We start from the raw sequence: 27,083 nt of genomic DNA on the forward strand, positions 1-27,083 counted from the left end.
AAGATCTTTTTTGCACAGATCTTCTGTGTATTCTTGTCAACTCTTCTTAATATCTTCTGCTTCTGTTAGGTCTGTACCATTTCTGTCCTTTACAGAACCCATCTTTGCATGAAATCTTCCCTTCGTATCTCTAATTTTCTTGACGAGTTCTCCAGTCTTTCCCATTGTATTGTTTCCTCTATTTCTTTGCACTGATCACTGAGGAAGGCTTTCTTATCTCTCCTTGCTATTCTTTGGAACTCTGCAATCAAATGGGTATAACTTTCCTTTTCTCCTTTGCCTTTCACTTCTCTTCTTTTCACAGCTATTTGTAAGGCCTCCTCAGACAGCCATTTTGCTTTTCTGCATTTCTTTTTTTGGCAGATGGTCTTGAACCTCCTCCTATACAATATCATGAACCTCCATTCATAGTTCATCAGGCACTCTGTCTATCAGATCTTGTCCCTTAAATCTATTTCTCACTTCCACTGTTTAATCGTTAGGGATTTGATTTAGATCATACCTGATTGGTCTAGTGGTTTTCCCTACTTTCCTCAATTTAAGTTTGAATTTGGTAATAAGGAGTTCATGATTTGAGCCACAGTCAGCTCCCAGTCTTGTTTTTGCTGACTGTACAGAGCTGCTCCATCTTTGGCTGCAAAGAATATAATCAATCTGATTTCGTTGTTGACCATCCAATGATGTCCATGTGTAGAATCATCTCTTGTGTTGTTGCAAGAAGATGTTTGCTATGGCCATTGCATTCTCTTGGTAGAACTCTATTAGCTTTTGCTCTGGTTCGTTTTGTACTCCAAGGCCAAATTTGTCTGTTACTCCAGGGATTTCCTGACTTCCTACTTTTGCATTCCTACTTTTAGTGAAAAGGACATCTTTTTTGGGTGTTAATTCTAAAAGGTCTTGTAGCTCTTCATAGAACTGTTCAACTTCAGCTTCTTCAGCATTACTGATCGGGGCATAAACTTGGATTACTGTGATATTGAATAGTTTACCCTGGAAACGAACAGAGATCATTGTGGCTTTTTTGAGATTGCATCCAAGTACTGCATTTTGGACTCTTTTGTTGACTATGATGGCTACTCCATTTCTTCTAAGGGATTCTTGCCCACAGTAGTAGGTATAACGATCATCTGAGTTCAATTCACCCATTCCAGTCCATTTTAGTTCGCTGATTCCTAAAATGTCAACGTTCACTCTCTGTTTCACCACTTCCAATTTGCCTTGATTCATGGACCTGACATTCCAGGTTCTTATGCAACACTGCTCTTTACAGGATAGGACCTTGCTTCCATCACCAGTCACATCCACAGCTGGGTGTTGTTTTTGCTTTGGCTTTTTCTTTTCATTCTTTCTGGAGTTATTTCTCCACTGATCTCCAGTAGCATACTGGACACCTACCAACCTGGCGAGTTCATCTTTCAGTGTCCTATCTTTTTGCCTTTTCATACTGTTCATGGGGTTCTCAAGGCATGAATACTGAAGTGGTTTGCCATTCCCTTCTCCAGTGGACCACATTTTGTCAGAACTCTCTACCATGACCTGTCTGTCTTGGGTGGCCCTACACGCCATGGCTCATAGTTACATTGAATTAGACCAGGCTGTGGGCCATGTGAACTACCATATGATCCAACAATCCCACTCCTGGGCATATACTTGGGAAAAAAAAAACCATAATTCAAAAAGATATGTGTACCCTAATGTTTATTGTAACACAATTTATAATAGTCATGACACAGAAACAATGTAACTGACTATCAACTAAGGAATGGATAGATAAGGTACATATATATAATGGAATATTAGTCAGCAATAAAAAAGAAGAGGATCATGCTACTTGTGGCAACATGGATGAACCCAGATATTGTCATACTGAGTGAAATAAGTTAGACACAGAAAGACAAATACCATATGATATCTCTTACATGTGGGATCTAAAAACAGAGGGTACAAATGGACTTATTTACAAAACAGAAGTAGAGTCATGGATATAGGAAACAAATTTATGGTTACTAGGGAATGGGGAGGAGGAATGAATTGGGAGATTAGGATTGACATATATACATTACTGGGTTTCCCTGATGGCTTAGCAGTAAAGAATCTACCTGCAATGCAGGAGCCACAGGAGATGTGAGTTTAATCCCTGGGTCAGGAAGATTCCCTGGAGGAGGGCATGGCAACCTGTTTAAGTATTCTTGCCTGGAGAATACCACGGACAGAGGAGCTTGGCAGGTTACAGTCCATAGGGTTGCAAAGAGTTGGACATGACTGAGCAACTAAGTGTTTGTCTCTGTGTGTGTGTGGTTTGAGCTAACGGCAATCAAAACCCTGTAGGTTCAAGAGAAACTACTGCCTCTCTCTTAATTACCTAGAAGAAATTAAAAGAGGATTTTACCCAGAAGAGAGTTGCTATGGGAGATAATTTTATCTAAATGTGAAACCATCTATGTGGCAGGGCAAAGATTTAAAAGCATTTCAATTATTTCCTCTTCATATTGTCTTGTGAATGACCCTACTGTCCTTGGAAGCCTCAAGTCCCTAGCCTATTCCTTAACTCAGGATGGCACATATGTCTTTTACCTTTCTGCTTATGAACTTTTTGCATATGTGGGGGTTTATGACCATCTCATGTGTTCTCTTTTTTGTTTTTTAATTGGAGGCTAATTACTTTACAATACTGTAGTTGTTTTTGCCATACATTGACATGAATCAGCCACGGGTGTACATATGTTCCCCATCCTGAACCCCCCTCCCACCTTCCTCCCCATCCCACCCCTCAGGGTCATCCCAGTGCACCAGCCATGTGTTCTCGTATGTACACGAGAGAACATGTGTATCGATAATAAATGTCTCATATCAATTTAAGCAGACAGGAGAACCTAGAAGGGGAGAGGAAAGCTTTCTTTCCCTACAACACTAGCCTGGAGCTTCTGCATGGTATAAAATTTCCCAAAAAGTCTGATTGATCCTTTCTATATCAGGATTTGCTATAGAGGAAAATCTGGTATACTTGGTTAAAAACTATAGGTCCAGATATCTGGAGATGAGCTTTCCTTTCTGCCTGAGGGATGGGGACTGGGGGAGCAAACATAGAGGGACATCCTAGATTTTCTTTCCTCTCCTCCCATTTTTCTTTTGTCACACTCTACCTCTCTACATGTGTAAATCTACCCACCTACAAATTCTAAGTTAAATGATAGCTCCATAGGAAGCTAGCCCTGGTTTAGGATATTTTGTGAATTGCATCACATCCAAATAGGACAAATTGAAATGAGCTGTACAGATAATATGTACCTCTACTCGTTCACAACCAAAGAGTAAAACACCCAATCCACTTGAGTACTGGGATAACCAACCTATTCACCCTATATTCACAAGGAAGAAAACAGTATTATCAATGTGCATATAATTATGCTGCTTCAGTGTTTTCTTATAGGAACAAGTAATCATAAAGTGTTAGCAGTATCTTCCATTATTATTCCCAGAATAATGGTGAACAATGAGCAAAGTACTATTGAAAAATGTTGGAGAAATGACTATTTAACCACATATTCACCATTTTCAGGAATAAAAAGAATCTAAACTTATTTTTAACTCCCAGCTTAAGATTTAACTTCAATGGTATATAAATGCACATTTACAAATGCTACCAGTGACATCATTCATTTATCCAACCACCTATTAATAAACAAAGGCTTCTAATAAATACCAGGGTATTTTGCTAGCTACTGGGAAATACAAAGTTGGTAGCCCTTACCTAGAGGGGCTTATTACTTAATAGAGGGAATCATGTGTGTAAATAATTCTAATAAAGTATTTATAAGTGCTATGAATCAAGTTAACACATATAAAACAAAATTTCCGAAAAATCTAGTAACAACAGAATATAAAAAGAATCACTTTGCTGACAAAGGTCCATATAGTCAAAGCCATGGTTTTTCCAGTAGTCACACACGGATGTGAGAGTTAAACCATAAAGAAGGCTGAGCACCCAAGAACTGAAGCTTTCAAACTGTGGTGCTGGAGAAGACTCTTGAGAGTCCCTTGGACAGCAAGGAGGGCAAACTAGTCAATCCTAAAGGAAATCAACTCTGAATATTCATTGGAAGGACTGATGCTGAAGCTGACGCTCCAATACTTTGGCCACCTGATGCGAAGCCAACTCATTGGAAAACATCCTGATGCTGGAAAAGACTGAAGCAAAAAGGAGAAGAGGGAGACAGAGGATGAGATGGTTGGATGGCATCACCAACTCAATGGATATCACTTTGAGCAAACTCTGGGAGATTTGAAGGACAGGGAACCTGGCGTGCTACAATCAGTTCACAGGGTCGCAAAGAGTCAGACACAACCCTGTGACTGAACGTCAACAGCAACAACAACATCATGTCCAAATGGTGTTTATCCCAGGAAACTAAATAAGAATGGTTTAACATTTGAAATCAACCAATGGAATTCAACATATCACTACTAAGAAAGAAAATATGATCATCTCAAAAAATGCTGAAATGGTATTTGACAAAATTAAACATTCATTCCCGATAAAAACTCCAAGCAAACTAGGAATAGAAGAATAATCCTCCAATTTGAAAAGGGCATCTACTCTACAGTTTACGTCCTGCTCAATGGTAAAACACTAAATACACTCTGCCTAAGATCAGGAACAAGTGAAGGACAGCCAGTCTCACCACTTCTATTCAAAATTATGGCTGGAGGGCCCAGCTAAAGTGATAAAGCAAGAACAAGAAAGAAAGGCACTCAGATTTGAAAGGAAAAAAAAAAGCTTGCCTTAGTCATAGATGATATGATTGCCTATGTAGAAAATTTCAAAGAATCGTATATAAAAAATCCACAGAGTTTAACAAAATTATAGGATATAAATTTATTATTCAAAATGGAATTGTATTTTATATACTATCAATGAACAACTGGAAATTGAAACAAAAAATCTAATGTTCACAATGGTACCCCAAAACATAAAACACTTAGGAATAAGTCTAACAAAATACATGCAAGATCAATATGCCAAAAACTACATAACTAATGAAAGAAATCAAAGAAGAACTGGAGGCAGAGAGCTGTACCATGTTCATGGGTAGAAGATTCAATACGGTTAATATGTCCATTCTCTCCAAACTGATTTGTAAAGTCCACATTTCAAGAGTTAACAAAGAGTTAGAGTAATCATGGAAATGTGGTATTGTCAAAAAATGGATAGACATACAGACCAATGGAATAGAATAAAACCTAACCCTAACCCAAACCCAAAACAGATCTAGTTTTATGTGGTCAAATCATATTTTACAAAGGTACGAAGATAATTCAGCTGAGGGAAACTATCTTAATAGCAAATGATACTGAGACCATTAGATACCCATATGCAAAGAAAAGAACCTCAACCCACAGCATATACAAAAATTAATTTTAAATGGATTATAGATCTAAATGTAAAATCTGAACTATGAAAATTCTAGAACAAAACATATTAATAAAAGCAAATCTTTGTGTTCTTTGGTTAGGCAAAAATTTTTTAGATATGACATTAAAAGCACACTATATAAAAGAAAAAAACAGATAAACTGAAATTCAACACATTGGTGGTAAGGAAGAGTTTACAACAAAGGGAAATGGGGATAGTATAAGAGATGATAGAATTGTTCTACATCTTGATGCTGGGTGTTGTTACACAATTGCTTCCATTTGTCAAAAATCAAAGAACTGTCCCTTAACAGGGTGTAATGCACTATACGTAAATAATTAATTAAAAAAAAACACACACATTGTTTAGAAAACAGCCAAAGGAATTCCCTGGCAGTCCAGCTGTTAGGACTCCATGCTCTCACTGCCAAGGGACTGGGTTCAATCCTTGGCTGGGGAACTAAGATCCCACATTGTGAACATTAGATTTTTTGTTTCAGTTTCAATTTCCACGGTTTAATTAAATTAACTAATTAATTAATTTAAAAAAGAAAATAGCCAAGTTATAGACAATGAGAAAATACTGACAAACTACATATCTGATATGTATTCAGAACATAAAAATAACTCTACAAGCCAATAATACAAGCAATTCCTTTTAAAAATGGGCAAGAGATAAAAGCAGATACCTTACAAAAGTACACAAATGACAAATGATTTTACAAAAGATGCCCAATCTCATTATTCACCATAGGAAAGCACACTAAAGTCAATGAAGCCTAACACATTTAATTAAATAGCTGAAATTAAACAGAAGAAAAACAAAAAACAACACCATCAAGTGATGTTAAGGATGGGGAACAAATGGGACTTTCATACTTTGCAGTGGAAACAAAGAATGGTACACTCACTTTGGAAAACAGTTTGGGATTAAAGTTAGACCTATGAAGTGAAGTGAAGTCGCTCAGTCGTGTCTGACTCTTTGCAACCCCATGGACTGTAGCCTACCAGGCTCCTCCCTCCATGGGATTCTCCAGGCAAGAGTACTGCAGTGGGGTGCCACTGCCTTCTCCGGGGGATCTTCCCGACCCAGGGATTGAACCTGGGTCTTTCCAGGCAAACGCTTAACCTCTGAGCCACCAGGGAAGAAACCTATATTTATTATTAATCAAGGAATTCCACTCTAAGTATTTACTCAAGAGAAATGAAACTATGTGTTCACACAGACTTATATTCAAACGTCCATAAAAGTTTTACTTACAAAAACAAACTGCAAACAACCTCTCTGTCCACCAAGTACTAAATGAATAAGCAAACTGATATAGACAATGAAATACTACTACAATGGAATACTACTCAGCAATAAAAAGAACTAACTGATGCTCACAAAAATATGTACAAATCTAAAAAGCATTATGCCAAGTGAAAGACTAGTGACACAAAAGTCTACATACTGTATGATTCCACTTATATGGCATTTTGAAAATCACAAAACCATAGGGACATAAAGAAGATTAGTGGTTGCTAAAGTCCGAGAAGAGAAGAGAGAATTGACTTCAAAGGTGTAAAAGGAGTTTTTTGGAGTAATATGAATGTCCTTTATTAAAAACTTTGGTGGTAGTCACACAATTCTACGTATTTGGCACAACTTATCAAATTTCATACTAAATGGTGGGGGGGAATTTTAAGGTGTTTAAATTAAATCTTTTCTACATCTCTTTAGGTTTTATTCACAGCTACAATTATAAAATAAAGACAAGCCAATTAAAACAAAAACACCTTAACCTCACCATCTAGAAACTATAATCACCATAAGCATTTTGATGTAAATCAACAAGGTATTTTTCAATATAATAATGAACCATTGGTCAAAATTAAAACAAGATCAGAGCCTTCATACTGTTCAGGAATCTCTGGTTTTTGAATTCCAAAATAGATCATAAATATATTTCTACTTCAATAAATATATTTTGTGCTATGATTCTCCTAGTTGTAAGTGAACATCAAGAATTTCTACCTTTTGATGCCTTTTAGTTGTCACTATTTCCATACTTTTAAAATTTATTTATAATATTTGAAAAATGTATTTCTAATATATGACTACTTAATTCACAGTTCTTAGATTCTCTAAGTAATGTATTTTCTAGTTTTGCTATATATAATTAAAAGAAATTCTTTATAAAAATTGAACAAAATCTTAATTTTTATGGGATGATAGAACAATTAAAAATAAGTTAACATTAAATAAATATTAAAAGCTTTTTTGGAAGAGGGTTTGTTATCATCAACTCTTCATAAATTTAGGGGAAGATGCTGTACTCACACACAAAAAGGACCACTCTATTTAAACAGTTTTTTTTTTTTTTTAATGAAAGAAAAAAGAAACCCCAGGGTCTAAAATGTAATGAGTGATCCTATTAGTTCCACCAGACTAAAATCATACAGTCTACGTATGTGGTCTTTTCAGCCACATCTGTCATGAACCATTTTTACATCACAAAATGCAAAATACTGAGCACTGATTTACTAGTTGAGACCTGGGAAAGTATCCATCGTTTGATTTCCCTGAAAAGAAAATTTGCTTATAGGAAGACAGGCGAAAGTTCTTTGCAAATCACACTCAGAAATTACATATTTTAGAACCAAATCTTAATATAATTCAAGCAAAGAGAAAAAAACAAACAATGAAGTAAAAGATTAAATAAAATGGAAAACAAAAGAAATCTCAATCATGACTTTCTTAAAATCCAAACATTTTGCTAGGCTAGGAAACATGGATCAATTATTTAAAATATTTATAATACATGAAAATGAATAAACATGGCTTTCCACATAGTAGATGCTCAATAAATGGCATTCTTCTTTAAATACTTCATGAAATGCATATTTATTGAGCAATTGTATATACTTATCTGATATTCCTATTTTCAAACCTCTCAGATACAAACAATTTAAGTGGAACTAAAATGAAATTTTTACTTAACCTAAAATGTATAGTATAGAAGTTTTAAATTAATTATTTCTTTGACTTATCTGAAATCTATTAATGACTTTTTGGGTAATTTTTTTATATAATGTTATTTACTCTCATAAAAACAGACCTATAATTTCCCTTATAGGAAAATGTTGGTTAACATTTCAAAGTTTTAATGGCTTAAATATTAAAGGGAGCTTAATTAAAAAAAAAACTCACACATAATTCTGTGTTAGGTAGATTATTTACCAGGATTCTAAAACCATTGAAAAAGAAACTGCATATTTGATATACAAGCAAACATCCAAATGTTATACATTTGTCAGTCTTTCAATAATGAAGTCTGGGGAAAAATAAATTCACAGACACCCAAGTGAATTGGCAACTGTAAGTGACAGAAGCCCTTCTAAATCCTCTGTTTACACTGGGGATTAGTGGAGTAGATTTTGAGTTGCAAACTGAACAGTCCATGGTCAAGGGAACCTGCTCCCTGTCAGCCCGCAGGGCATAAGGACAAAGCACAGTCCTGGTAGGAAGTGACCCATAAACATATTCCTACCCAGGATTTATACAAAGCCAGTCTGCCTCACAGAAACTCCATATGACCATTAACTGGCCTGCAAGGCCTGCCAGGAGGCCTAATTACAGGTCTACAGAGCCCAATAACAAAAGCTGAAGGGCTTTAGCCTAGGGATGATCTGCTTTATACTGACTTGAGAGAGTCCATATAGAGAACCCAAAAGAAAGAGTTTTAGCTTTAAAATTCTCCTCAGAGACCCAGCATTGTACTCGAGTCTAGAAAGCCCACATGCAACATACTTCAGCTAGGCTTAAACATACCACTCTCTCAAAATTAACATTCAACTACTGTCTGCTTAACATCTGCTCAAACATGGCAAGTTGCTGTGATATTGTTAGACTCTAACTGATAGCTTTCTTCTTATTAAATATTATTAGGGATAAATAATGGTCATTCAAATATAAATGTGTAATTGATGCTAAAACAAGTAATATATTTTTAAAATGCAATTTACTTAATTCTTTTAGGAAGTACTAGTATCATTTTGAATTAACACAAAACTCAAAATCATGCTCATTATTGGAAACTGGGAGTTAACACTATCAATTAGATTTGGCATTAAAGCTATTAAATTTTATGTAGAATTTCTCAAGAAATATGATTTTGCAGAAACTAATTCGATGAAAAAAAGATTTTAATCAATGCCCAAGCCAATAAAACTATTTAAGGTTTTATACATTTGTTTCTTTTAAAATGCACATAAATTCTTAATTTTTGATAACTTCTTCTAACTATATATATATATGCTGGTACAAGGAGAATGCTTGGCTCAATATTTCTTCTTCAATTACCTCATAATGCCATTCTGGTGATGCCATAAAAAAACTACTCCCACTCCTTCGGGCTAATGTTTATAGAATGTTCAGTGATATGTTAACTGTTCTAAACACTTTATTATATTAATTTCTTTAATTTTGATAAAACTCTAAAGGTACATATTTTTATTCCCATTTCTTAAATGAAAAAAATGAGGTTCAGCAAACTTGAACAATTTTCCCATGGTTTCATCAGTAAATAATGGATCTGGGAATAGCACACAGGCTTAAGAATGTGACCATCATTCTATACTGCCTTTCATATAATTGCTAACATTTACTGAATGATTACTACATACCAGGCACTGTCCTAAGTGTTTTACAAATGTTAACACATTCAAAGTATATAACAACCCCATTAGTTATGTATTATTAATGTCTCCATTTCATAGACAAGAAAATAAAGAAGAGCAAAGGTTCCCCTTTGCTCAAGCTCACAAAGTTAGCTGGTGGATGAAGCTGGATATGAATCTAGACTACCAAGCAGAAGCCTACATGGGGAGAAGAGAAGTCTGAAAACTATTTATACAACATAGAAGTCTTTTAAATCACTTGCTCTGATTTTTAGGTTTGCTCTACCTGAAAGTCTTTCTCACAATAAATCCATCTATTTATTGGAGTCAGAGATCAGTGGTCAGAATCCTATGGAGCAAAACCTCTGTTAACTTTAAATGAGGGTGGCAGAATGACTTTCTATGCTTGGCAGAAACAGTACAACATTATCATGGCAATCTCGTTTGTAATTCTCAGAACTACAAATATTTAAATCTAGACTGGACTTCAGAGAAGTATTGGGACTTCCAAGATTACATGGTTATGAAGAGAAAGGGTTAGGACTTGGCTTCCAGGTACATAATGGATAATTAACAGAAGAAAATCCAAGGTTAACACACAGAAGAACTGGGATGAAGTGAGGAGCTTTTGGCTTATTCCTAAAAACAACTTTCCTCAATACAGTGTTCATATGTGTGTAACTTCTGTGTTTTATAATACCTAATTAGCTTCTATCATAAGGGTCACTGAAATGCATGTCCATAGTTAGGGTGAAGACTAAAACATTGGTAATCCTAGAACACTGCCCTCAGTTTTTTCAAAGTTATCAGAAATATAGCTACTATGCATGCATGCATGCTAAGTTGCTTCAGTCGTGTCTAACTTTTTGCACCCCTAGGGACTGTAGCCTGCCAGGCTCCTCTGTCCATGGGGTTCTCCAGGTAAGAATACTGGAGAGGGTTGCAATGCCCTCCTTCAGGGGATGTTCCTGACCCAGGGATTGAAACCATGTCTCTTACGTCTCCTGCATTGGCAGGTGGGTCTTTACTACTAGGGCCACCTGGGAAGCCCTATAGTTAACTGCTGCTGCCGCTAAGTCGCTTCAGTTGTACCCGACTCTGTGCGACTCCATAGACGGCAGACTCCCCTGTCCCTGGGATTCTCCAGGCAAGAACACTGGAGTGCGTTGCCATTTCCTTCTCCAATGCGTGAAAGTGAAAAGTGAAAGTGAAGTCGTTCAGTCATGTCTGACTCCTAGGGACCCCGTGGACTGCAGGCTACCAGGCTCCTCCATCCATGGGATTTTCCAGGCAAGAGTACTGGAGTGGGGTGCCATTGCCTTCTCTGCCTATAGTTACTATAAGCATCCTATTAAGGAAAAGAACTTATTCTGACTAAAACTTTAATCTTTTTGCATTATCAATTAAAAAACAACTGATTTCAGAATCAAAGGCTTGCTTGAGGACTGAAAATATTTTATTGTGAGGTAATTATAGCATTATGTCTAACAAAACTAGATAATGTATTTGGTAATTTTTCTATCACCCTTCTTTCTGCTCAACATAATGCAGGGATTTAATCTATGGACAAAAATAGCTAGGGAATCAGAAATCACGGGATTTCAGTCCTGGTTTACTCATCTATTAGCTATATGATCTTCTACAAGTCATTTAAGCTTTCAGGATATTTGTGAAATAGAGTTAATTAGCTCTCCATGCAATGATGTGAGTCAAATGATAAAAGACTTATAAAAGTGCTTTGAAAACTATGAAGCACAATAAAAAGGGTTGAAGATATTCAGAAAATAAAATATTACACAGAAATTTTATGATAAACACAATTTACCATACATGCATTAAAGTAATTTCCATTTCTCTTATAAAATTAGAGATATAATTTTAAAGGTTGCAATGTCAATAATTCTATTAAAAGTAAAATATTAATGAGATTTTTAGAGAAATTTATGTCTTAAAACTAATGTGAAAAGTGTCATTTTTTTTCAGTGATGAAAATATTTCTGTTTTGGAAAAGTCTATCCTCTAAATTCTCCTTCAGACCTATGAGCATACCTGGCATTAGATGATGTTGTGTTTTTGTGAAAAATAAAATAATGTTTGGATTGGTGCTAACAAGTCAAACAACAGTGACAGCAAAAGAGATTGAGACATATTTAGGTAAACTCATTATCTTCCTTCTTCCTCCACATGATTATGTGGGATAATCATGTTTCATTATCTCTTCTGTCATGTAGTACCTTAGCATTTAAGATTAAAAAGTTAGATTATTGCCATATATCTTCTACTTTTGAAACCAGGGAACTTCTTAATTTATTTATTTAAAATCCACCAAACAATGGTTTAAATGAGCACACCAGCATCCAAAGGCTTAATTTGCAGTTATTCAGAACGTTATTTCACAAACTAATACACCAAAGATTAATAGCTGGAATTCTATTTGGTATAGTACCACTCATTATAGGCATTGTAAGAAGTCCTGGGAAAGATTCAGAAGTTTTAGACATAGTTCCTGACCTTAAAATGTTTTATTTCATTGGGAAAATAAGTCTAATACTCATGAAACAAATATTAGTATCAGCAGTATGTGAGTAAATATCAATATGAATGGTGTGCACAGATAAAGAGAAAAAGAATTCAAAGGAGAACAGAAAGATTTTGTGCTGAAATGGTCTGGGAAGTCATGTGGAAATGTTATTTGAGATGAATACTGAAGTGCTTAGAGATGGAAAGAGGAAGAACAAAGAGATTTCTAGAGGAGGAAAAATCACAAGCAAAAACTTCCAGGTAGAAAAGAACATGAGTAACTTGAAGAATAATGAGAAGAAGTATAAAAATGAATTTTAAGACAAATGTTTGAAAAGTCTGTGAATCTACCATACAGACCTTGGGACCTTAAATAGGAAGTGTAAAATTGATCTTATAAGCAACTAGAGCTAGTGAATAATTCTGAGCAAAGGAGCAGCATGACCAAGTGGTAGCTGAGGAAGAATCACCTAGCAATGGCCCTCACAAGAAGTAAGAAAGAAGTAAAAATTTTCTGCTGGTGACCACTTACCAGATTCTGGGCTAGGTACTTCACTTATCTTCACAACAACCCTATATGGTAGTTATCAACTCCCCCCTTTACAGACTAGGAAATAAGGTATAGAGAAATTTTCAAACCTACACATTTTCAAACACGTAACTTAAATATGCTACATGGTCTAGTTGAGACAATGGCGGTGGGGGGGGGGTGGGCTTTTATACTACTGGTGAGGATGTAACTTTTCAGCTGCCATGGAAAAGTTTGGTGGATTTACAAACATTAGACAAAGACTTACCAATGACCTCACATAATCACTCTCCTAGGTGTACACCACTCAAAATTCCAAACAGGTTCTTGGACAAGTACATTCATATGCTTTATTGTTCATAATAGCTAAAAGGTAGAATAAAACCCCAATGTCCATCAATATATGAATGGATAAACAAATGGTATATATAACATTTGTTTATTATTCAGTCATGGAAAGGAATAAAATACTGACACATGCTACAACATGGATATACCTCCAAAACATTATGCTAAATAAAAGAGGCTAGACATACAAGGTCATACACTGTATGATTCTATTTATATGAAATATTCAGAATAGATAAATCCATAGAGATGGAGGGCAGGTCGGCAATTGCCAGGAGCTGGGGGTAATAAGAGTGGAGAAAAACTGTCTATTAAGTGAGAGGTTTTTCTTAGGAAACGTTTTTAAACTAGGAGGTTATATAGCTTTGTGAATGTATTTAATGCCATTGAATTGGCAATTTAAACAAATTATATTTAATTGTATATGATGTGAGATTCTTTTCAATAAATTATTTTTAAAAAGTGTGAACTAGAAAATAGGCACAACTGCCATATTGCATTAAATAAAAACCCTATTTTGGCTAAATAAACATTAGACTACTGAAGGTCACAGAATGAGTGAGTAGTGGAAACAGGCTTGGAACCCTTCTATTATCCATCACCCTCTCTAAAGAAGCAACAGAATTGAAGCAAGAGATCAGTTAGGAGGTAACGATTAACCTTTGGGTAGATTGTTTGGTGTCTAGACTAAGGAGTTGGCAGTGGGAAAAATATCTTAATGAACCAATCTTAATGAAGAAGAGAATGTAACACGATTTTTAAAATGAAAGAAAGAAATCATGGCCAAGAGGATTTTTAATTGGATTTACTCAGTATCACAGAGTAAATCATTAGCTGATTATAATTTAAAGATTCAATCTTACCAATTTATATAGTTTTACAAGCTTTTGAATCCTACTGCATTTGAAAAAACAAAAAGAAAACTCCTTAGATGTAACTTTAACTTCACATCACCTTCAAATTAAAAGTTAAACAAGAGACATGAAACTTAATTTCAATTGCATTTTAGCTATGAATATGAGAAAAGAATCCACCTAAATCTGAAGATTCAGCATAGCAAAGAATAAAAATGTTAACAGTTTAGTACATACAAAATATGATCATAACAACTACAATAATATCTCTGACTTCAAATTTATGTTTGGTACAACACACAAGACACCCCTGTGATTACTGTGATTATATTTTAATTAATATTCTTTTCACATTCATCTCGTGCTCAGTCGCTCAGTGTCCAACTCTTTGTGATGCTATGGACCGTAGCCCACCATGCTCCTCCATTCACGGAATTTCCCAGGCAAGACTACCGGAGTGGGTTGTCATTTCCTCCTCCAGGGGCTCTTCCTGACCCAGGAACTGAATCCATGTCTCCTCTGTTTCCTCCATTGGCAGGTGGATTCTTTACAACTGAACCACCTAGGAAGTCTGAATGCTATTCTACTACACACGTCTTTCAAAATCGTACCATTAATAATTATTGCCAATTGTTCTAAATATATTTTAAATCCAAACCAAGATCATTATTACTATTTACTAATAAATCAATAACAATGCAATGGTTATATATTAAACTTTCTTCTGAGACCCACAATTAAAGTAAAAGACTTAGCAGGATTTCTACATATGAACTCTATCTAGGAGATTACGTTAACTATAAGGCTGAAATAAATCTTGGCTCAAGAATCTAGCATACAGCCTCAAGTTCTTCCTGATATCCAATTTTAAGGCCCCAAAGTTGAGGGTTTCCATGGGAACTCAAGTAAACTCCAATGAGAGAGAATGGGAGCTACCAGGCTTTGTTATCCAGCTATCTCAGTCTTAGGACTAGGCTAGTCTTTTCCACAAGCCTTACTAGACTGAGCTCAAGTTCTTCTTATTCCCTCCTACTTATTAATATATTGATTTTTAATTCAATGAACACCTTAATTCACCACTGAAACAGTTATCTAGAACTTTGATGTTATGTTCTATATCAACTTAGTGCTCTCCTATCCATCCATCTGCTTCCCCTCTCCAAGGTCACAAGTTGTCCTTAATAACAGTAATGGATGTTTTTCAAAGAAGTATATTAATATGTTATTTCATGTTATAAACCAACACAGTCATGGACCTGGCATTAAACACCAAAATCTGGTAAATGGTTTCTTAAGCAGTATGAAAAGTAGAATAATCCTTTTGTAAAACAATTTAGCAAAAATGTATAAAAAGCCACTCTAAATATTATTAATAATAGCCTCTAACTTCATACTCATTTCTATAGCAATCAGTTTCAAAAACATAATTTAAAATATGAAAAACAAAATTTGTAACAGGATATACATCACAGTGTTATGGATAAGAGGCAAAGTAGAGACAACACAAATGTTCAATAAGAAGAAAATGATTAATAAATAATGCTACATCTAGCTAAGGTCTGTCCTTTGCCTATAGGGGCCAATGTAAGTTTTTTAATTTGAAAACTGTCATAATATTTTGAATGTTTGTCAAATTATAGAACCTTGCTTTTTATCCTTAATAGAATTTAGAATGTTAAATTAAAAAATGAGGGATGAAAGCAGGGACCAATATAAGCAAGTTATATACTGAGGTTTGTATTGCCAGGTCTGTTTTATAATATGCTTCAAAGACATATTTAAAGATAAAGAAAATGTATAAAACTATCAAATAAAATTCTATATACTTGTGTTAATAGAAACAAGTATTTTCTGGACCAAGCAGCATAAATATTTTCCTTTAAAACGAGAGTTTCTTCATACCCAAATTATGAACTGGAAATATTTCTTCAAAGCAAAATGCAAATAAAGAATAAACATATAGTATATAAATAATAGAGAATCATATTAACTAGCTCTATCCTATAGTATATATATATAAGAGAATCAAAGTTTAAAAAACTAATAGTAAGCAAAATTTTAATGTATCATGTTTTCTATATAATGAAAGATAAAATGAGTAAGATCAATACATAAAAATAAGTGGTTTTTCAAATAATATGAAGTGGTATAGAAATTCATAGTCAAAATATTCATTTTTACACGGTAAATTGCTTTAATTAGTGATTTATGAAGTTAGTATATCATTTATACTGGTGTTCCCAAATTTTAGACAGTGGACACTTTGGCTGAGAATATAAGCAGCTAATGCAAGAAATCTTTGAATTAATATGCACATATGTATTTTCTCAATGAATGATGAAAATATAACTACTATCATTTGGTAGTCTGAAATTACTTTTGATGTTAAAACAGATATATATAACTAATATAACTAAAGTAGTATACATTTCTTTTTTCATATTTCTTAAAGTTTTTTACTTTTTATAGATCTATACAGAGTTCATAGTCTGCAAATGGAAATAAGAATTCTGTTTTAACATCAAATGTAATTTCAGACTACCAAATGATAGTAGTTATATTTTCATCATTCATTGAGAAAATACATACGTGCATATTAATTCAAAGATTTCTTGCATTAGCTGCTTATATTCTCAGCCAAAGTGTCCACTGTCTAAAATTTGGGAACACCTTATCTCATTCTTGATCTTAACAACTTATTAAAGGTAACATTTTTTAAAAGAGCACGTTAAGACTAAAAATTAAAAGATAACATGAATCTTTTTATCTTTAAAAAGGTAAAGTATTTAGTGTCTACACGAATCTGTGTATCATAAAATCAAAGTAATCTAAAATCAAATTATTGTGCAACTGAGATACTAAAACACATGAGATTTTCAGATTAGATGGTATCCAGACTAGTCCAATGAGCTAGTCCAATGTAACTGGAGGATTTCAGAATCCAGGAAAATAAAGTTTGTCACTGTTTCCATCATTTCCCCATCATTTGGCATGAAGTGATAGGACCAGATACCATGATTTTAGTTTCTTGAATGTTGAGTTTTAAGCCAGCTTTTTCACGCTCCCCTTTCACTTTCATCAAGAGGCTCTTTAGTTCCTCTTTGCCTTCTGCCATAAGAGTGGTGTCGTCTGCATATCTGAGGTTATTGATACTTCTCCTGGCTTGTGTTTCATCCAGCCCGGCATTTTGCATGATGTACTCTGCATATAAGTTAAATAAGTAGGGTGACAATATACAGCCTTGACGTACTCCTTTCCCAATTTGGAAACAGTCTATTGTTCCATGTCTGGTTCTAACTGTTGCTTCTTGACATGCACACAGATTTCTCAGGAGGCAGGTAAGGTGGTCTGGTATTCCCATCTCTTTAAGAATTTTCCACAGTTTATTGTGATCTACACACTCAAAGGCTTTGGTGTAGCCAATAAAGCAGAAGTAGATGTTTTTCTGGAACTCTCCTGCTTTTTTGGTGATCCAAGGGATGTTGGCAATTTGATCTCTGGTTCCTCTCCCTTTTCTAAATTCAGCTTGAACATCTGGAAATACTCGGTTCATGTACTGTTGAAGTTTCCCTCGCCTGGAGAATTTTGAGCATTACTTTACTAGCATGTGAGATGACTGCAATTGTGTGGTAGTTTGAACATTCTTTGGCATTGCCTTTCTGTGGGATTGGAATGAAAACTGACTTTTCCCATCCTGTGGCCATTGCTGAATTTTCCAAATTTGCTGGCATACTGAGGGCAGCACTTTCCCAGCATCATCTTTTAGGATTTGAAGTAGCTCAACTGGAATTCCATCACCTCCACTAGCTTTGTTCATAGTGATGTTTCCTAAGGCCCACTTGACTTAGCATTCCAGGATGTCTGGCTCTAGGTGAGTGATCACACCACTGTAGTTATCTGGGTCATGAAGATCTTTTTTTGTATAGTTCTTCGATGTATTCTTGTCACCTCTTCTTAATATCTTCTGCTTCTGTTAGGTTCATACCGTTTCTATCCTTTATTGTGCCCATCGTCACATGAAATGTTTCCTTGGTATCTCTAATTTTCTTGAAGACATCTGTAGTCTTTCCTATTCTATCCTTTTCCTCTATTTCTTTGCATTGGTCACTGAGGAAGGCTTTCCTTGTCTTTCCTTGTTATTCTCTGGAACTCTACATTCAGATGGGTATATCTTTCCTTTTTTCCTTTGCCTTTTGCTTCTCTTCTCTCAGCTATTTGTAAGGCCTCCTCAGACAACCATTTTCCCTTTTTTGCATTTCTTTTTCTTGGGGATGGTCTTGATCACTGCCTCCTGTACAATGTCACAAACCTCATCCATAGTTCTTCAGGGACTCTGTCTATCAGATTTTTTCACTTGAATCTGTTAGTCACTTCCATTGTATAATTGTAAGGGATTTGATTTAAGTTATACCTCAATGGCCTAGTGGTTTTCCCTACTTTCTTCAATTTAAGTCTGAATTTTGCAATAAGGAATTCATGATCTGAGCCACAGTCAGCTTCTGGTCTTGTTTTTGCTGACTGTATAGAGTTTCTCCGTCTTTGGCTGCAAAGAATATAATCAATGTGATTTTGGTATTGACCATTTGGTCTCCAAAATCAACGCAGATAGTGACAGCAGACATGAAATGAAAAGGTGCTTGCTCCTTGGAAGAAAAGCTATGACCAACCTAGACAGCATATAAAAAGAAGAGACATTACTTTGCTAACAAAGGTCTGTCTAGTGAAAGCTATGGTCTTTCCAGTAGTCGTGTATGGATGTGAGAATTGGACAATAAAGAAAGCTGAGCGCCGAAGAACTGATGCTTTTGAACTGTGGTGTTGGAGAAGACTCTTGAGAGTCCCTTGGACTGCAAGCAGATCAAACCAGTCAATCCTAAAGGAAATGAGTCCTGAATATTCATTGGAAGGACTCATGCTGAAGCTGAAACTAATACTTTAGCCACCTGATGAGAAGAACTGACTCACTGGAAAAGATCCTGATGCTGGGAAAAAAATCAAAGGCAGGAGGAGAAGGGGACGACAGAGGATGAGACAACTGGATGGCTTCACTGACTCGATGGACATGAGTTTGAGCACTCTCTGGGAGTTGGTGATGGACAAGGAAACCTGGTGTGCTGCAGTCCATGGGATTGCAAAGAGTCGGACACAACTGAGCAACTGAACTGAACTGAACTGGAGGATTATTAAATGACTTTTATCTCATTTCCTTCAGAATGAAACCTTGATCTAAATCTCACACTTTATACAACAATTAAATCAAAATAGATCACATTCTCAAATCTAAAATGTAAAAGTATAAAATTTTTCTTAAACATGCCTCTAAAATAATAGTCCATAAAAAACAAAAATCAATAAACTAGATCTCATCAAAATTAAAACTAAAATTGTAGCAATATTATAAATGAGAACATAAAGGACCATTACACTGTAGCAATATATATTTGAGGTTAAAATATGACCACACATGGGACTTCCCTGGTGGCACAGTGGTAAAAGAATCCGCTTGCAATTGAGAAGACAGAGGATACACAGGTTTGATCCCTGGGTCAGGAAGATCCCCTGGAAGAGGACATGGCAACTCACTCCAGTATTCATGCCTGGAAAATCCCAAGGACAGAGAAGCCTGGTGGACTACAGTTCTCAGGGCTGCAAAGAGTCAGACACGACTGAAGCGACTAAGCATGCACGCACACGTGGCCATACATAGATGTCATAAATTTGTGAGGCTATATGAAAATAGGTAGTTTGCTCTTTGATAAACCTGTAAGAATGCTAGGATTTATTTCACATTTTTTCATTTAAATAAAATTAATTATTTACACTTACCAGCAGCTTCTAGAACCAATTGCAGTCTTGCTTTGGCCTGTTCAGCTGGTGGCTAAAAGTCAACCATAAAAAACATATACAAGTCAGTTTTAACAGAGCTTTAAATTAATGTATTATTATATGAATATCAGAAAATTTAGTGAACTTTATCATAATCTGTCAGGGGACGTTCAACTTTAAGGGATCCAATATGTTATTCTCTTCTTTTGTGTGCAGCTTCTCAAGGACTCTATTCCTTATCAGTTCCTGGAAAACAGGAACAAGCAGAGCTGCACGAAGTTCTTAGGACTGAGATCATGAGAAAGGGTACCTGCTTGGATTCCTTTCAGTGACTCCCTTCAGTGACCTTTTACTTACAGGTAATCTATTCAGTTATGCCCCTCTTACTCAGGATATGGAATGCTTTCTGGCCCTTTCAAGATTGTTATTTGCTTGGCTTTGTTTTTGCTCAATTTTTTTACTGCCTAAAGCTGCCTTGTATGAAGATATATAAACGTGCGTTTCTGCAAATAAAGCACCCTTGTTTCATTCAAGACTTGGGTCCCCTGCGTCCCTCTTCTCATCAACTCCAGTCCCCAGGTCCTGGTCTACAAAGACCGTGACAATAGCAGTATTAACATCAACCCACACCTTAACAAAATTCCATCACAGTAGCTCTACCAATCTACTTTCTCACTCTAGTAATTGAATCAAACTTTTCATTATTATGAAGATTATAATGAAAAGTGTGAAGAATGAAGTTCTTTCTTTTTCTTTTTTACTGGAATAGGTTTTATCTACTACCCAACTTGTACAGTCAACAACAGGCAAAAGAAAGGCAATTTAATAATGAGGCAAAATCAACACATTTAACAACATACTCTCAGGTTGTGTTATTTCTATGGAAACATGCAAAATGACCTATATAAATATCAACTTAAAGTCCAATACCTTAGGCAAATATCATATTCTAAAACCAAATATTTCCTGCTTTCTTCACAGTATTTGAAAGGAGTAACTGTGATAAAGATAAGACACAATCTGAATTACTGCTATCAGTTCCCGTTAATGTTCTTAAAATTATTCTCTCAATGAACTTTGATTCAATACAGATGATAATGTTGAAAATACTTTCCTACAAGTGACCTTATTCTGAGATTTTCAGATAATATATATTGACAGTATGCAAACTATAACATGGATTGTATCAAGCTTATGATTTTTATGAAAGATCTGTTAAAAACTGAAATAGTTAAGACTTTACAATAAGTTTCTGAATAATTTCATGTTTATATAGGATACTACCATTTGAGAATTAATATTTTCCAAGATATATTTGAATGTTTTGCAATTTGTAGCAAAACAGCCTGAAAATAATTACATAATTGGATATAGAAAGGAGATGTTATGCTCAGAAAGGTGTAAGAATTTGAATGGTGCTTCTGAATAATCTATAAGACAAATGATGGGAAAGTGGTAGATGCATCGGCAAAGAAGACAGGGAGAAACTTTTATATCATGGGAGAGGGAGTAAACTATGGTTTAAACCTGATTTTGTAAACAAGTTTTACTGAAACACAGACATGCTCATTTGTTTATGTATTGTCTATGGTTGCTTTCGTGCTCAATCCAACAGCAGCAGAGTCAATTGTTTGTGGTAGGAAACTTATGGCTGGCAAAGTCTAAAATATTTACTACCTAGATCTTTAAGGAAAAATCTGTTGACTTCTGCCATATAAGATGGATAGACTTGGGAGAATTTGAAACAGTGGGGTGATGAGATGAGATCTGCATTCTGATACATCATGCTAGCAATATATTTGAGGATGAACTGAAAAGAACAAAACAGAAGGCAAGGAGTTCATTTAGGGAGCAATTAAAGAAATTCAGGTGAGAGCTGATGAGGGCCTGGGGTGGTGCAGGAATAGTAAGGTTGGACAGGGAAAACTAGATTTGAGAAAAATGTAATTGGTAACATGAAAGGACTGATTGAAAATGAGAGAAGAAGGAGCTGACAAACAAAAAGGATATTTTATATATGTCTGTAGAAAAAAAAGATATGTAAGTATGTTTTATGAAGTTATAAAACTGATATCTACTGAATATGATCTCTGTAACAGTTATAAAGGAAACTGCCTATATGAGTCAAGCAATTAACACAAACATTTATAATGATGATAACAATTTCACAACATCTCACATCACTTTGAGGGAACAGAGTAAATGTGCAGAACTGTGGAGCCCATGGCCCAGCTAAACAAAGCTGCTGGAACTCAGCAACAACTCACTGTTATGCAGAAATGCAAGTCTAGGGTCATCAAATTTCTTGATTTTTCCTAAGACTTTAAGTCACCTAAAAGACAAAATAGTGTGTGGAACAAACAGTTCTTCTCAGAACCAGATTCAATCCCCAATCTGTGACCTCTGCCATCGACTTAACAGACACATTAGAAACATGATACTTTGTGCATCATGAAATAACTAGAATGGCAAGAAGGAAATGATGTTCTGACTAGCAGGTCTCAGAATTATGAAGTATACATTTCAGAGTATCCTAGTAACCAGTGACCTTTGATAGAAAAAGGCGAGACACTGTATTGGTTAAGATATTTCATGGAAAAATCATAGGTTTTTCATAAGAAGAGAGTAACAAATAAGAAATATTTAAGACAAATATACAAAGTGATGAGAACCAACATCCAATAAAATATTAACAATATTGTTAAAGTCTCTTAACCCACAAAATCCCACTCCATAGCAGCTCTCCCTCTCCCCTACTTAAGACCACTCTCTTAAAAACATAGTGATTATCATCCCTAAAGAGTCTTGATGGTTGATGCTCAAGATAAAACACTTATTAAAACATATTTGTATTTATTAATTTCTTTAACAATCTATAATACAGGATTAATATTTCAAAGATAAAGAAAACCAGGGAATAAGAGTAGTTTACTAACTTGCTTTTACTAGTAAAGGACAGATTGAAATTAAGACCTACTGACTCCAGATCTCAGGATTCTTCTAAGTACTAGGATATTCATAAAGCCAAAGCAATTAATTTCATATAGAAAAGAATAAGGATAGACTTTTTATTTTCAGTCTTTATAATTTAATTTTGGTAATATTTTGTTTATCTAAGATTGGTAAATGGTACTAATGTTATTCAGAGCTAGAAAAGAAACTTTCCTGCCAGACCACTCTGTCCATGGGGTTCTCCAGGCAATAATACTAGAGTGGGTTGCCATGCCCTCCTCCAGTGGATCTTCCCAACCCAGGGATCAATCCTGCATCTCTTATGTCTCCTGTACTGGCAGGCAGATTGTTTACCACTAGAGCCACCTGAAAGTGAAAGTGAAAGTCGCTCAGTCATGTCTGACTCTTTGTGACCCCATGGACTATATAGTCCATGGAATTCTCCTGGCCAGAATACTGGACTGGGTAGCCTTTCCCTTCTCCAGGGGATCTTCCCAACCCAGGGATTGAACCAGAGTCTCCTGCATTGCACGCGGGTTCTTTACCAACGAGCTATCTAGGAAACTACCTGGGAAGCCCTAAATAAGTAAGAAACTAGCATCAAATACAAACGTTTGGAATACAGCAATTTCTCATTATAAGAACTATAAAATGAAGACATATTTAAGAACACAATGTCAAAATTATATTGCATGAAGCAAACTTACAGAGAAAAAACTGTATCCTGTTTAAAAATAATATTCCTTAAATCAAAAGGAGTAATACGTAGTTTGATAAACAATATTACCAAAATTGAAATATAGAGAAATGTGTTCCCTTAAAAAAATAAATATTAGCATTGACATTTACAGAATAATAAGAATAGTATAAAATTTTACTGTAAGTTTTCATATCATATATATCATATTCTAAACTAATCGAGGTCCTTTTTTGGGGAGAAGGGGGTTAAAAGTCTTTTATTGCCATGGATTATACAGAACTGCCCTGCTCTCTCCCTTTCCCTTGGTAGCCAAGTATACCCGCATAACTCCATCTGTAAACCCAAGTTTTAGACAAGAGCACCCACTTTCTTAGGAAGAAACAAAAGCTCCTAAGATGTAACCAAAAGATAGGGCAATCTCTTGATGATTATGGAGATGAGCATCCTCAAGGTTTAGACTGTTTCCTTCAACTTTGGGTTTACCTTATCCAGTCCAATTCCCTGAGTTCCTTACAAATTGACTGCATGTCTAGATTCTCAAAATACTGCCAACGCTAACATTCCAAACCAGCACAATTCTTTGAACCATGACCATAAAAAAAAAAAAAAAAAAGAGAGAGAGAGAGAGAGAGAAGCAAAAAGAAGCCTAACCTTAACAAAAACCATTTAAACTATTTGCTCACTATTCTCACTTCTATTCATTTTTAGCTTCCTAATCACTGGCCACCACTATGGAAATTCTGCAAGTTGATGAAACTATAGCCATTCCAGCTGCCAACCACAGTCTTGGGGTTGTTAATGACAGGGAAGTATAAAGTCTGAAAAACTTGCCAAGCAAAGAGAGAACTCAAGCTTAGAAAGAAACAATTCACAAAATCAAAATTAGGACTGCATTATATGGTTTTCAGCTATTACTCTCAATTTTATCTTATCATGTGCTCATTTTGTACAAAAAATATATACAGTGAGGATACTGCAAGATGGCAGAGTAGAAGCACCAGGAATCTATCTCCCCATCTAGACAATAATGGCACTGGCAGAATCTTTCAGACATAACTCTCTTAGAACTCTGGATTCTGTTGAAAGCTGGCAACTACCAGGGGAAGACAGTATACTGCAGTTAATTTCTGTCAATTTCAGCTATTAGGGACTTCCCTGGTAGTTCAGTGGTTAAAACTTCCCCCTCTCAGTGCAAGGGGCACAGGTCTGATCCCTGGTCAGGGAACTAAGATACTGCATGCCACATAGTGTGGCCTAAAAATAATAATAATAAACTTACTGTTTTAAAAAAATTCGGCTATAAGCACAGTAGCAACTATCCATCCCCCAATGCCAGCCATGTGGCAGTGCATCTGTTCCTGAAGCTGCTTGCCCACAGCATAAGTGTTGGTAAGAAGGTGGAGAAATTGGAATCCTTTTGTACTGTTGACAGGAATTAAAACAGTACAGTGTTGGGGAAAACAATAATGCAATAACTCAAAAAACTGAAACACAGAATTACCATATGATCCAGAAATTCCAAATCTGGGTACAGACCCCCCAAAATTAGAAGCAGGGTCTTGAAGAGACATTTGTACACTCATGTTCATAGAAGCATAATTCATAATAACTAAAATGGAAACACCCAAGTGTCCACTGAATGAGTGGAGAAGCAAAATGTGGTATAAAGATACAGTGAAATATTATTCAGTTTTTAAAAAGGTGGAAATTCTATAATATGCTACAACATGGATATGATCAGAAAAGATGTTTGATGTGATTTCAATCTTCTTAAATTTATTGGGACTTGTTTTGTGTCCCAACATATGGTCAACCCTTGAGAAAGTTCCATGACTACCTAAGAAGAATGCATTTTCTGCTGCATTTAAATGGAAAGTTCTGCATAAATCTATCAGATCCATCTGGCCTAATGTTTCATTTAAGGCTGTTGTTTCCTTTTTGACTTTCTGTCTAGATGATCATTGATGTCAGTAGGTTGTTGAAGTCCCCTATGAATAATACATTATTGTCAATTCCCCCCTTTAGTAATTGTTTTGTATAGTCTGATGGGCCTATGTTGTGCTGTGCTGTGCTTAGTCACTCAGTCGTGTCCAACTCTTTGTGACCCTGTGGACTGTAGCCTGACAGGCTCCTCTGTCCATGGGGATTCTCCAGGCAAGAATACTGGAGTAGGTTGCTATGCCTTCCTCCAGGGAATCTTCCCCACCCAGGGATTGAACCCAGGTCTCCTGACTTCTCTGGTGGCTCAGATGGTAACGCATCTGTCTACAATGTGGGAGACCTGGGTTCGATCCCTGGGTTAGGAAGGTTCCCTGGAGAAGGAAATGACAACGCACTCCAGTACTCTTGCCTAGAAAATCCCATGGACGGAGGAGCCTGGTGCAGGCTACTGTTCATGGGGTCGCAAAGAGTCAGACACGACTGAGTGACTTCACTTCACTCCCGAATTGCAGGCAGATTCTTTACCACCTGAGCCCTCAGGAATGCCCAAGAATACTAGAGTGGGTAGCCTATTCCTTCTCTAGGAATCAAAACCAGGGTCTCCTGCATTCCAGGTGGATTATTTACCAGCTGAGCTACCAGGGAAGCCTGGACCTATGTTAGGTGCATATATTTTAATAACTGATGTTGTCTCAGTGAATTGTCCTCTTTATCAGTATATAATGTCCATCTTTGTCTCTTGTTACATTTTTTGGCTTGAAGCTTATTTTGTCTGATATGTGTATGGCTATCCGACTCTTTGCAACCCCATGAACTGTAGCCCACGAGGCTCCTCCATCCATGGAATTTTCTAGGCAACAATACTGGAGTGGGTTGCCATTTCCTTCTCCAGGGGATCTTCCCGACCCAGGGATCAAACCTGGGTCTCCCGCATTGCAGGCAGACGCTTTACTGTCTGAGCCACCAGGGAATCCCATACTTACTCATTTTTGGTTGCCATTTGTTTGGAGTATTATCTCTCAGTTTTTCACTTTTAGCTTATTTTTGCCTTGAGAGCTGAGGTGAATCTCCTAAAGGAAGCATATAGTTGAGTTTTGCTTTTTAATCTGTCTAGCCAATGTATTTTTTGATGGGTGAATCAGATCCATTTACATTTATCAATCATTGAATGATGAGGACTTAGCACTGTCATTATAACTTTTATTTTCTCGTTCTGTATTTACAGTGTTTCTTTTCCCCTGTGTTTCTGCCTACAATTTTAGTTGAGTGGTTTTCTATGATGATTTTAGAGAAACATCATAGAAAACATTGGTTTTCTCTGTTTTTAATGTTTTGTGCC

The 27,083-nt window shown here is 35.8% G+C and overlaps 1 protein-coding gene across 2 annotated transcripts in view; it reads right to left on the bottom strand.

Annotated features, from left to right (window-relative positions):
- RSRC1 (arginine and serine rich coiled-coil 1) overlaps positions 1 to 27,083 on the bottom strand; it is a 451,806-nt gene that overhangs the window by 183,570 nt on the left and 241,153 nt on the right. For both annotated transcript variants that reach the window (XM_061417479.1, XM_061417473.1), the window contains exon 6: positions 20,152 to 20,203. In XM_061417479.1, the coding sequence (XP_061273463.1) occupies positions 20,152 to 20,203 (52 nt within the window). The remainder of the gene's footprint in view (positions 1 to 20,151; positions 20,204 to 27,083) is intronic.

Source organism: Bos javanicus, chromosome 1, assembly GCF_032452875.1.
Source record: "Bos javanicus breed banteng chromosome 1, ARS-OSU_banteng_1.0, whole genome shotgun sequence".
NCBI classification, from domain to species: domain Eukaryota; kingdom Metazoa; phylum Chordata; class Mammalia; order Artiodactyla; family Bovidae; genus Bos; species Bos javanicus.